This window comes from Copadichromis virginalis, linkage group LG5 (assembly GCF_057382275.1).
Source record: "Copadichromis virginalis isolate Kocher_CV1m ecotype Utaka linkage group LG5, C_Virginalis_male_GT1.1, whole genome shotgun sequence".
Lineage (NCBI taxonomy): Eukaryota > Metazoa > Chordata > Actinopteri > Cichliformes > Cichlidae > Copadichromis > Copadichromis virginalis.
The window spans coordinates 6791386-6805253 of record NC_140622.1 but is presented as its reverse complement, the minus strand read 5'-3'; the positions used below and the strand labels follow the sequence as shown (position 1 = coordinate 6805253).

The window sequence follows — 13868 nt, the reverse complement described above, 5'->3', positions numbered from 1 at the left end:
AAAGTAGTATTTTACTCACAACAGAAGAAGTGACGATAACCAATCAGATCTCCCGACTGAAAATAAATAAGGAAGGCGCCAGTTTTATCCTTGGCTACAGTTGACGTTTTCAGTTCTTTGCATTCGCTTTATTTTTCCAATTTATTTGCGACAATGGCTGAAAACACTTTTCCTGTATACACAGCGGATGCGATAGTGAACTTTTATCGAACTGAAGTTCTCACTGGTCAAGAAGCAAAACACTTTACAAAGAGCGACTTGACTCCTCATCCAAAGGTAAGGTCCGCTCGGTGTTACAGAGTCTACCTACAAAATGTTCCGCGGTTTAGAAAGAAGGTAAAGCCCGGAAAGGCAAATTACATCATGAGCTGGAAAGGCTCATTGTCATTTGATTTTAGATTTGGTATTACGGGCCAAATTAATATGTATGTTCCATTTAGGGTTGCCAACCGTCCCTTAACAAACGGAATCGTCCCGTATTTAGAAACAAAAGTACACGTCCAGTATTGAGCTAATAAGGGACACACTTTGTCCCGTAATTAGTGGTGTGCGGATCGATACTGAAATATCGATTCTTCGATACCAGCAATTTATGTTCTAGAATCAATTCTCATATTATATCGATATTTTAGTACTCTGGGGTAAATTTGTAGTTTTTCCATTAAAATGAACGCAGTGGAAAGAAACTATACAATTCGGATCGTCTAATTTGGAAGGAACTACTTCCTCTTACGCCTTTCATAGTCATATGCGGAATACGACTGTATAAATGTGTTGCAGCCCCTGGCATTCACACTCACAACAATGGCTGAGCGCAAACAGAGTCCTGTGTGGACACGTTGTTGTGGCAACACCACTGACCTCGTCAAACACCTCGGAGTAAATCATATCACAGAATATGATAAGCTTATGTTGAGGCGAACAGAAGAGGAGGACAGGGACAGGTGCTGCTAGGGCGAGACAGATGTCTCTCGCAGAGTCCTTTAGTGCTGCAGGCAGGCAATGTGCTCAAATAGCGCACAACATCAGTTTTTTTATTTTATTTCTATATGATTATTCTGCATTATTAAGCAATAAAAACAAGTTGTCTGATGTCCTCTAATCATTATGAAGCAATATGGTTATGTTATTATTACAATTACATAATACAATTATATATTGTATTATGAAATGCAATGAAACATTAAGTTTTTGTACAGAGTATCGGTATCGGATCAGTATCGCCGATACCACCCTGAATTTTACTTGGTATCGGATCGGAAAGGAAATCAGTTGTATCGCACATCACTACCCGTAATACAGTGAGAATCAAAAGTAGTCTATAAATGTTTATGGAATTAACGCTTTGTTTGAAAACATAATTCCCAGCCCCTCTCCTGCTTTGTGACCAATGAGCTGACAGCACACTTATGACAATTCGAGTATGACAATTCAGATTACCGCTCATCTCATTGGTCGAGGAAAGGTCGCTTACGGAGAAAATACCGGAAGACAACAGATGACCACAACAAGAAGCATGGCCAACAGGGAAACAAACGCCGACACTGCGTTGCAAGTCTCGGACGACAGTACACCTAAAGCTGGGCAAACACTGTGCGATTTTATTTTATTTATTTATTTATTTATTTTTTTCAGTCACGTTATTCAGCTCCTGCTCAAACTACACGATTGACTCGCAGGGGTTAGAAGTTGGTAGGTCACGATGCAGGGTCTCACACTTTTTTGTACAGAGTATCGGTATCGGATCAGTATCGCCGCACACAGACACGCACACCGCCACCACCATCAACTTTGCTAAATTGTTAATGAAAAACATTAATCAGGCAGCTGTGATTGAGCAGCAATGTAAATCCAACTATTTTCACGGTTGTTGTGGTCGTGATAATTTTGTGAGGCCACATCGAAAAGGCTCGGATGAGCTTTCCAAAGTTCTACAAGTTGTGCCTCCATCGCTTGTGTCCAGATCACACGCTGCACAGCCATGCTGCTCCATCTTTTTCACCGACGTTTACGTGTTTGCGCGTGAGCAGTTACCCCACGTATACTAAACGATGCACGATGAAGGCCAAAATCGGGCCGATCACCAAATCGGTCGCACGACTCAAAAATCGTCTCAAAATGGGCCAAAAATCGCACAGTGTGAGCCCAGCATTAGAGCAGCAATGTTTGTTCCCTTCAGAGAAAGAAAAAAAGGCTGCAAAAGTACAGGGAGGAATGGGAAAAGGAAAACACCTGGCTGGGAAAATGCACAATAACACCTATAAAGCGCACTGCACTGTGTGCCGGTGCACTTTTTCCATAGGCATGCTTCTAGTGGTGGGCACATGAAGAACATGAGGGGCGTGAAAGCTCGGGGAACCCTTAACCAATTTTTTGTCCACCAGGCCACGGCAGAAGCAGATATGGTATGTAAACACTGGTTTGCCTTTTTAAACCCTCTGGTTAAGGTTAATATGGGCATGTGCAGTGAATATCAGCGCTATGTGGTCAGAAGTGTGATAATATAATTTATTTTGTGTAATAAACAACTCCAAGGATAGATGATTACAACAAATGGATCACTAATACATAAAAGTAATACATATTTTAATAATGATGATGAGTTAAGATGCGTAATCATGGGAACAAGCGGGTTTACAAACAGGAGCAGCTGATTAGCTTTAGAAAAGCTGAAATAATACCTCAACTGAAGCCAATTGTACTAAATGTGCACTGTTACAAGAATATTTTTCTATTGTTTTCTATTAATTTATATTATTTTAAGTTAAGCAGGACAGAGTGCTTTTAAAGAAAGATTTACTTATATTCTCAAAAGTTAAGCATGACAGGCTTCTGTTTAAGAAAGAGACCTGTTTTATTGTGTTAATGTTGTCATTTTGAGCTAAAAATAAATGGCTAAATGATCATTTGTTTCCCATATGGTCATATCACAAAGAATATGCATCTGCTTAAATCAAATTCAAGTCAAATGGTTAAAAAATAATTTCACACACAAAAAAAGAGCTAGAAAATTCACCACACTGGGAAGGGTGAACTGGGTTGCCCGGCCCTGGCCACGAGGTGTCCCTTATTTATTTTTTGTGTGTGTGTGTGTGTGTGTGTGTGTGTGTGTGTGTGTGTGTGTGTGTCTTTACAGTTTCACGCAGTTAATTAATTTGTCGTGGATAAATGCAAATAAAAAGGGAGAAACACAGAGGATAATTTTGAAGAATCTCCTTGGAAAAGTCTTAAAAGGTCTTTAGTTTGATTTCACAATTGACATGCTGACGTGATGCAGAGACATGACAGTTTGTTTTCTTACACATCTCTTGAGAATATTATATTGTGCTTATGGTAGCATAATATACTATTTTTGAATGTAAAAGTGGAGCTGAGTTAACTGCATTATGCTGTTTTGTGTTACATAGATAAATCATTATTAGAAAATGTTAATATTGTAATGTTAAAGACGAGTTGTTCAAGTATTAAAGTTTCCTCACTAAGTTCTTGGGGGGAGGGCGATCCTGATAACTCACTGTGCATTAAAAGTCTTGTTCAGAAAAAAATACTCTTTTTCTTTGTCCATAGAAACGAAGGTGGATAGAGCTGAGGTCATTATGATGAGTGAACTGCCCACAATTTCAATGTTCAGCAAACAGGCGATCTAAATACAGTAAAATATATAACAGCCAAAAGAATACAACTGGGTTTTGAATTGTTTATTTTCTACATGAATCATCTGGAAACAGTTGCTGATTTAACAGATTTTGCAATTGATCATTTAAACTGATTCTAGTAAAGAATCGGGTGTTCATTATTGTTTTATTAGGTGTGGTCTCATATTCAAGATCATCTCCTGCTGAACATCTGAACTGATTTACAGTGGGGCAAAAAAGTATTTAGTCAGCCACCGATTGTGCAAGTTCCCCCACTTAAAGTGATGACAGAGGTCAGTAATTTGCACCAGAGGTACACTTCAACTGTGAGAGACAGAATGTGAAAAAAAAATCCATGAATTCACATGGTAGGATTTGTAAAGAATTTATTCGTAAATTAGGGTGGAAAATAAGTATTTGGTCACCTCAAACAAGGAAAATCTCTGGCTCTCACAGACCTGTAACATCTTCTGTAAGACGCTTTTCTGTCCCCCACTCGTTACCTGTATGAATGGGACCTGTTTGAACTCATCATCTGTATAAAAGACACCTGTCCACAGCCTCAAACAGTCAGACTCCAAACTCCGCCATGGCCAAGACCAAAGAGCTTTCGAAGGACACCAGGAAAAGTATTGTAGACCTGCACCAGACTGGGAAGAGTGAATCTACAATAGGCAAGCAGCTTGGTGTGAAAAAATCAACTGTGGGAGCAATCATCAGAAAATGGAAGACATACAAGACCACTGATAATCTCCCTCGATCTGGGGCTCCACGCAAGATCTCATCCCGTGGGGTCAAAATGATCATGAGAACGGTGAGCAAAGATCCCAGAACCACACGGGGGGACCTGGTGAATGACCTGCAGAGAGCTGGGACCAAAGTAACAAAGGTCACCATCAGTAACACACTACAACGGCAGGGAATCAAATCCCGCAGTGCCAGACGTGTTCCGCTGCTGAAGCCAGTGCATGTCCAGGCCCGTCTGAAGTTTGCCAGAGAGCACATGGATGATACAGCAGAGGATTGGGAGAATGTCATGTGGTCAGATGAAACCAAAGTAGAACTTTTTGGTATAAACTCAACTCGTCGTGTTTGGAGGAAGAAGAATACTGAGTTGCATCCCAAGAACACCATACCTACTGTGAAGCATGGGGGTGGAAACATCATGCTATGGGGCTGTTTTTCTGCCAAGGGGACAGGACGACTGATCCGTGTTAAGGACAGAATGAATGGGGCCATGTATCGTGAGATTTTGAGCCAAAACCTCCTTCCATCAGTGAGAACTTTGAAGATGAAACGAGGCTGGGTCTTCCAACATGACAATGATCCAAAACACACCGCCCGGGCAACAAAGGAGTGGCTCCGTAAGAAGCATTTGAAAGTCCTGGAGTGGCCTAGCCAGTCTCCAGACCTCAACCCCATAGAAAATCTGTGGCGGGAGTTGAAAGTGCATGTTGCTCGGCGACAGCCCCAAAACATCACTGCTCTCGAGAAGATCTGCATGGAGGAATGGGCCAAAATACCAGCTACTGTGTGTGCAAACCTGGTAAAGACCTATAGTAAACGTTTGACCTCTGTTATTGCCAACAAAGGTTATGTTACAAAGTATTGAGTTGTATTTTTGTTGTTGACCAAATACTTATTTTCCACCCTGATTTACCAATAAATTCTTTACAAATCCTACCATGTGGATTCATGGATTTTTTTTTCACATTCTCTCTCTCACAGTTGAAGTGTACCTCTGGTGCAAATTACTGACCTCTGTCATCATTTTAGGTGGGGGAACTTGCACAATCGGTGGCTGACTAAATACTTTTTTGCCCCACTGTAAGTGGTGCCAGCTCATTTGAGGTCTTACAGTGAAAGTCTTTTCATGTCCTCTTGTACTTGGTCCAGTGTGGTGGGTATTGGCACAAAAAATTACTATGCTTTTACTGAATTGGAAACGCCACATTTCTCGTTATTTCCACGTAAACTCTCACTTTGTAGAATACAGATTGTTGATATAACCCCATACATACGAGCTGGAGAGAAGGGAAGAAAGACAGTCTTTCTTCTGGTCTTACTCCTTACCTGATGTGCGGTTTTGGAAATGGGCTGCTTCAGCTGAAAACAGCTCACACCTTTTTGGTCACACCTTGGATACTGTTTCATTCTTATCTGCTCACATTAAACATGGCCAGGATTTGATATTGAGGTATGTGAACAACTAATTTCTGTGAGTCAAAAGCTCACTGAGAGTAGACAGCACTAATATGGTCATCTCAGTTACTCAGGCCTGTTTATGAGGGACAGCCAATCAAAAGAAGATTGGCTTAAAGTAGGGGAAGTCAAACTAGCTTGTTTCAGATAGAAGATAAATTGAGGGACTTCAGCAAAGTCCAGTATAAGATAAATAAGGATTATTTTGCATTTTGAATCATTCAAAGAATTTAGAAAAAAAAAATGAGCACAATCGACCCCTCTAACCAAATTTGTAAAACAGTAAACTATTCTGGTCACAGTCACATTTACAAAGAAGTCAAATAATGAAAATACTCTTTATTCAGAGCCCTGACCCCAGGTTATTACTTCTGCACAGAACAAACTTTGCCCTTTGTTTCTTAAACTGAAATCATGTCTCAAAGAGAGACAAGATTTCAGGGGTAGCAGGAGGACCTCTTCTTGCACTCTTGGACACTGAAGAGTGAATGTAAGCCTCAGTCTGTTTGTCTTTTAGTACCCTGAGATTCAGGTGGAAACATAGTGTCGAATATGATAAAGGATGAGAAAAAGATCATTAACAGAGCACTTTCCTCTCTTACAGCCAGAAGCAGTTCAGACCTTATACATGAGAGTGCTGCATCTCCTGTATCGTTTCAGGCCTGAGTGTCACTCCATGGTGAGTGTTAAATATCAAATTCTGCTTCTGCTCTAAAATGCTCAGACAGTGAATGTTCCTTCTCTTAGTTGGCTTGATCATGATGATGTCTTTTCTGCAGATCTGTGACCTTTTTGCAAGCTTGTATTTTAGTTCACAGTGAACGAACGTGTTCAAATATGACACACAGCATCCAAGCCTTTATGTCTGCAGTGCCTGTAGTTGAATTGATATGTGTGATCTGTCTTCATAGCAGTGAAAATGCTATGAAGACAGAAACATTATAGAACCTTTTGAGTGTATGAATGTCAATTTCTGATGTGAGAGCAAATGCAACATGTTCAGTTTGCAGCTGATGTTTCTTTTGTCTGTGGTCTGGATTTGTAATTTGTTTTCCACAGGTTCCGCTTCTGGAGAACATTCAGTATCCAGCCTATCACGAAGGGGCAACTGCTATCATGAGTGTCTACACACGCATGTGAGTTTACCCATTTTCTGTCTGGGATATCAGGCTGCTTGGTTATAGCAGAAATTCCAATCACGATGACTGTGATGAGTGACAGTAACCTTGATTATTCAACACAGTTATTGAGACTGATGACACAGTGTGATCCTGTAGGCCACAGGTGTCGAACTCCAGGCCTCGAGGGCCGGTATCCTGCAGGTTTTAGATGTGTCCTTGATCCAACACAGCTGATTTAAATGACCTCCTCAACATGTCTTGAAGTTCTCCAGAAGCCTGGTAATGAACTAATCATTTCATTCAGGTGTGTTGACCCACGGTGATATCTAAAACCTGCAGGACACCGGCCCTCGAGGCCTGGAGTTCGACACCCCTGCTGTAGGCAGTTAGGCCCTGGCTAAGCTATGCTATATCACAGGGCTGCCCAATCCCAGTCCTCGAGAGCTACTATCCTGCAGCTTTTAGATGCATCCCTACTCCAACACAGCTGAATCAAATGGTTTGATTACCTCTTCAGCATGCCATCATGTTTGGCAAAGGCCTGATAACAAGCCATTCATTTGATTCAGGTGTGTGGGAACAAGGATGCATCTAAAAGCTGCAGGCTCTCAAGGACCGGGATTGGGCACCCCTGCTATATCATATGACTTCCTCCTATTACATTATTATCAGTTCACTGGGGCCAAATATCAATATTTCTATTACAAGTCCAACTCAGTAGAAGGTGGGAAGCTGTATAAAATGTAGATAAAAACAGAAGGAATGAATCTGCAACTCTCATAAACCCATATTTTGTTCACATGGAACTTTTTTGGGAACTTAAATGATGCAAAACTATAATTGAATAATAATAAATGCACACCAACACTATAGTGAAGTAAAATGGAGAAATAAATGATTGTGCTGCACCCTGAAATAAAGCAGAGAGGTTCAAACTGTAGATATTTTTGCATGTATGAGGGAACAAAGTGTAGCGTACACTGCTGGTTTTGTCTAATCTTAGTTTACAACTGTGAAATGTTTTTTGTGTGTTTATCGTTTCTTTCTAGGCGGCAGTTTCTGCCTATGTGTTTGGTGTATGATTTTTCACTCAATGATCTGCTGGCTCCAAGTAAGTCTCACTGATTTCATTCAATAGTTTGTGGTTTGTATCTTGCATAAAATACCCCTCATACATTCAAATGTCTTTTTGTTTTTTATTTTTTTATCAGCAGTCTAGATCTCCCAAATATTCAAATTTAGAGATTGTGTTTAATGTACAATTTTCTTTGATGATAATCTTGGCCTGATTTCTCCAGAAAAACAGAGGACTCTAACCATTCTGAGCGCCATCATGAACTTTCTCCACTTCAGAAAGCAGAGGATGGAGGTCGTCTTGGAGAAGCAGACTAAATTTGTATGTTTTCTTGGGGAACATAGAGAATTGTATGGAATGGGGAGTAAAATAAAGGATGAACATTTTGTTCTCATAAATGACTCCGATGTGCATAACTGTACCCGTTTACTAAGACTTTAGACGACATGTTGCAAATCACTTTTAATCATGAGAGTAGAATATGGAGTAGAATAAGGTTCAGTACGTTGGATTATTATTTTATATACCATTCCAATGTGTTTGTTAGCCTCGCAGTAATACTGTTGCTCTGTGTGTTTTCAGCGGGCAGACATGGACAGACTGCAGGCTTATACTAAAGGCATCAGGGAGGCAGAGAAGAAGATTGAGATGCTGACGTAAGTGGAGGAACGATTCTGTGACTTTTGTCGGTGTTGTTTGGTGTATGGCTGGAAAAACATGCCATCCCTGAAACAATCCAGGCCACAACCATTTAATAACATTTTTATGCTCATTAGTGGAGACAGCTGCTAATTTTTCCAGAAAGAAGAGCTAATCCAAGGCTGTCTGCTCAATCAGAACTCTTTCCTTTTGCTTAGGCTCAAAATGAGAAACTACAGACTGAATTTTTGTTTGTCTCACTCACAAGAAAAGATAACTCTGATCCCCGTGTGCCACTATAGGCAGATATTTAAGGTAAGGGGATCCCTTACATTTCAACACAAGGTGATCCCTGTGTTAAAATGGGTCCCTGTCCAACAGGAATCTCCCACACAGTTTATGTGGCTGAGCTTCTACATGGAAAAGTAATGACATATGTAGTGATGGTAAATTTGATTCTTTTTACTGAATCGAGTTTTAATGAGTCATTTGATTCACTGAGTCAGTCGACCAGAGAGTGCAAAAAAATGTACATTTTCGCTCAAACTTAATTTGTTTCTCTTTTCATGTAAATCCTACTGCTAAGATGAATGATTCTAAAAGAAAACAACTAAACAGCAAAAAAGAGCAGAAACATTTTAAAATTAAGCAATTTCCTATCAAAATTGCTTAATAAACATTTATTTTATTTTATATTTTATTACTATTTTCCTTAAATGTGTTAAATATATATTTTCTCATCTAAATGTCCACTGAGCTGTGAGCCAGGGGGCAGTAATGTGCCTTAACATTGGTTGCCAACCAAGAAGAAGAAGAAGCTGTGAGCCAGGAGGGAGGGGGTGAGTGAGTGAGTGAGTGATTCATTGGCTGTATCCCAATTCAGGGTCTGCAGCCTTAAAGGCCGCATTTTAAGGCCGATTACGTCACAGCGACACAACGAAGGCTGTCCCAATTCGAAGGTTGCTCAAAATGCGGCCCTCAAATGCGTCCATAATTTCCCTGAATTTTAAGGATGTGGCGGTGTAGACCTCATGGCCCAACATATCCCAGAATGCATTATGCACAATGCGTTGGGTGTGGATAATTTTGCCGAAAAAAAACGGCGGATGAGGGGTGCCCGAAGAGTAAACTTTAAGTACTGACTATTATGGCACTTATTTATGTGCAAATGTTTAATAACGAAGAACATTAAAACATTACTGTTGGCCACATGTTGGCAAAGTTATGTGACATTAGTGACGTTTGTACTAATTTGGTTTTAAAGCCTTTACTTTAAAATATACGCCGTTCAATAGCTGACCTTTATCTTAGAAACAAACAAACAAATGAACAAAACATTTTCTCCTTCATTTCTGTCAAACAAAGCTGTATGAAACGTTTCCAGCTGTTAGTATCATGGTTGCTAGGCAACCTTGGCAGCGCAACGGAGGCTAGACCTTCCCATTTCACAAGCCTCGCACTTCCGGCCTTAGCGGTCTTTGAGTACGCGGCCCTTGTGGACCGTTAAGGCTGTGTACTTTAAGGCTGCAGACCCTGAATTGGGATACAACCATTCAGTCTATGATTCAGCACAGGAAGGGAGGGGGTGAGCGAGTCCTGAGTGATACGCTTACGATTCAGCACAGGAAGGGAGGGGGTGAGGAGCTCAAATGTGCTGTTAGCATGTTAGCAGAGCGATGCTACTGTGAACCGAGGAGCTATTTTCTTGATGTGAGCTTCTACTCAGGGTTTTTTCTTCCAGTTCAGAGCAGAAATTTTTTTGTTACGATACTGGATGTTGTGTTTTTCTTCACAATTTTAATTATAGGCTAGACACATTGCTGCTAACAGCAACAGGGATGAGTCAGTGAGTCAGTTGGGCTTGTGAATCATGATTCATGAGTCAGTAAAGTGATTCTCGAGTATTATTGAACGATTCGTTCATGATTCGCGCATCACTAGACATATGTTATTTCCCGATCTCACTGTCTGGGAATGCACAATGTATGACCCTTTTTTTTTCTTTTTTCTTTTTTTTAATTATTTAAAGCAACAGAATGATTGACTAATAATCTATCAATTGTCTCTTATGAGTAAATGAACAGTTATGCAGGCTAAGCACTGCACTTTGTCTTGTCCTTACTCAGGACCATCCCACCAGAGCAACAAGCTGAGGCTGATGAGCTGGCAGCTGCTCTCTCTGAGCTACAGGCCACCACCATGCATGAATACCAGGAAGTGGTAGGGGGTGATGAAGCATGCTCAGTGTAGTAAAAGGTATTGTGTGTGCCATCAGTAAATAAAAAAACAAAACACTTTTATTTTCAGAATGCCAAAAACGACAGCATCACAGAGTGGAAAGCTACGATAGCAGAGAAGACCCAGAAACTGGTAAGCTGCCCGAGCACTTTACACTGTTGTCTGTGTGCACTCGGAGTTTTGACTGGCAAATATAAGTGCGAGTTTTTGTGCATCAGGCCCAGGTGAAGCTAGATGTCAGCAACCTGAAGGAAGACATCAGCAAACTGAAGTCTCAGATCGTGGAGTCTCCAGAGGAGCTAAAGAGCCAGATGGAGAAGATGAGGGAGAATGTGAAGAACATGAAGAACTCCATTGTGAGTGGAAAACGTCTTTGACTCCAAAAGCTGCTGCGTTGAGTTGATGTGTTTGTGATCCACGTGTATGATGGCTGTTTTCAGGAAGAAACAGACGAGCGTGTGGTGGAGCTCCAGAACATGGTGCAGGGTGTGACTCACACCGAGGCTGAGATCCAGCAGATGTGCAGCCTTCTGCAGGACCTGGAGAGCAGCATGAGCAACACCAAGCAGCGGCTGGAAGAGGTACAATGTCAGAGCAGCTGCTCTCTTCTTTATCTATACACACATAGACCGGATGTACAGAGTGGGACACCTGGAAGAAAATTATGTAATGTCTGTTTGATATTTTCTTTTCTATTCCTGAAGCTTTTGCTCACTGCCTATGAGCTTTTTTTTTTTTTTTATACACTGCACTGTTGCAGTATATTCTATTTAATTTAATATCAGACATATTTATTATCAGCATGGAGACGGTAAGTAGTTGTATACACACTTAAACGTTTGGGGATTGAGATTTGAAGAACTTGTCGGCCCAGCTGTGACTGACGGGAAGTTCTCTTCTTGTCAGAAGTTCATTAAAAGAAAGCAGCACAAAAACAATCAGCCTGTTAATCCAGTAACAAGCTGCCGAGCTGCAATGCTTGAGTAAATTGTTTTTGCTTTAAACAAATTGAAAGTCAAAGTAATATGAAGACACTTTGCTTACTTTGGTACTTACCCAAGTGCCCTGTAGTTGTGCATTTTCTGACAATGAGCACAGAAGCGCCATCCATCTGCTGTTTGTGAGGGATAAAACAGAGGAACTAATACAGCTTTTTTCAAAAGAGAGGATGAACGATTGAGCTGCACCGAGGCCCAAAATCATATTTGTACTTGCTTTTGACTCTTTTCAATCTTCTCTGACCTGAGCTGATGTGACACAGCCAAAGGGCTATATATACCACTATATAGTCCTTATATACCATTATATTATAGGAGATAAAGTCATTTAGCTTTTAAAAAAATAAAATAAAATTCTTGTGTTTATAGTTCAAACTCAACAGTGCAGTTGATCATTGATTTGTGTATCCATGTGGTTTGTGTGAATGAGTAGCACCAGGAGTTGATGGCTCAGTATGAGAAGAAGCAGAAGGAGCTGAAGAACCTGTGCATGGAGGAAGGCCAGCTGAAGCGAGCTTTGGGCATGAAGCAGGATAAGGAGTGCAAACAGAACATCCGCAGGCAGAAGAAGAGAGAGATGAAGGAGCAGCACGTTCAGGAAGTGTTGGGGTATTAACTTTAGTGGAGTTAATAAACTGCAAGATTCCTGATGCGGTAGATTCACAAGAGCGTTGTATTTCCGAAAGACTTAAATGTGATAAACTGACATATTAAAAACCAAACTTAACTTTTCTGCAGGCAGTGTGACCAAATCCACCAGAAGCGTGAGGACATGGCTGACAAAATCCAAGAGATCTCCGCTGAGACGCAGAAGCTGAAGACCAGCATTAAGAGCCTGAGAGACGTGTGCAGCAAAGAGACAGAGAAGGCTCAGGTACAGGTAGCTCCCGTCTGCTCGCTGTTCATTCATAGTTTGAGAGTAACACGATCCCCTTCTGTGTCCAGGCCCTCTATGACACACTGTCCACATCCATGGATGAGCTCCACAAGAGGATTGAGATGCACACCATGGACCTGAAACTCAGTCTAACCAAGATGTCTGCAAACTTCTAATCTCTCTCTTTTTCCCTTTTTTTTTTTTTTTTTTTGAAAACCTGTATTTACTAATCTGTCGGGTGTTTTTGTTTTTTTACTCTTGACTTTGTCTTTCTGAGTGTTTAAATTCTATAAATAAAGTTTGTACATTAATGAACTTGAATTTTGACACATAAATAAAACCAGTCCAGGAAGACGACTGATGTCAAACATCGACCGACTAGTACAATACAACCTCACACAGCTGGACTGGCCATCAGCCCACCGGTGATTTTTTGTTTTTATGGGGCAATGTTGTTTGTAACGGTATGAACAATGAAAGGTGGTGGACTGGACAACTGGTTAATCAACTCTGGGCTGGACCAATTACAGCCGAGGTCAGATGCACCCTCCCCCTTGCTTGGGCAATGGTCCTGAAAGCAATTTCATCACGGTACTGAGATGAAAAGGAATGAGATTTCTCCCATACTTAGCCTAGAATGCGTCTTTACGCTGGACAGCTGCCTCTTCTCCTCTCCCTCTCCTGTTGCTACTTCAATCATGAAACTGATCAATGATCAGCTGATCAGCTTTTCTGTCGCACGTCCCGTCTCTCGTTTATCGCCCACTTTGCGCCAGAAAGAGGAAACCAGTGGATGTCAGGTAGGGCATAAACAGGGAAAGACGGGCACAAAGGAATAGTTTTCTTTCTTATTCTCATTTAAAATGTCTAGCTTTTAATAAATAATTATCTGAATCTTACAAATAAAGTTTTTATCTGATGTAAAATGTATAAAAGTCACATCACCTTACCATTGATTTCATATGTGCAAAATACGCAGAGCTGATGTAGATGCTGCATAAGCAAGACCAACAGCACGTGTATGTTTTAACTAAACTAACACGTGTGGTGCTGGGACACCATGGAGGGACTAGCTTTAACAGC

At 40.9% G+C, this 13868-nt stretch overlaps 1 protein-coding gene across 1 annotated transcript; it reads left to right on the top strand.

Annotated features, from left to right (window-relative positions):
- Positions 1-38: 38 nt before the first annotated feature.
- Positions 39-13100, top strand: nuf2 (UF2 component of NDC80 kinetochore complex). Its single transcript, XM_085455661.1, has 13 exons — positions 39-276; positions 6442-6516; positions 6897-6973; positions 8008-8069; positions 8257-8354; positions 8616-8689; positions 10799-10892; positions 10980-11042; positions 11129-11266; positions 11351-11491; positions 12342-12517; positions 12647-12782; positions 12854-13100. Exons 1-13 carry the CDS (start codon positions 154-156, stop codon positions 12959-12961), a joined length of 1365 nt encoding a protein of 454 aa, XP_085311787.1. The 5' UTR covers positions 39-153; the 3' UTR covers positions 12962-13100.
- Positions 13101-13868: the final 768 nt, after the last annotated feature.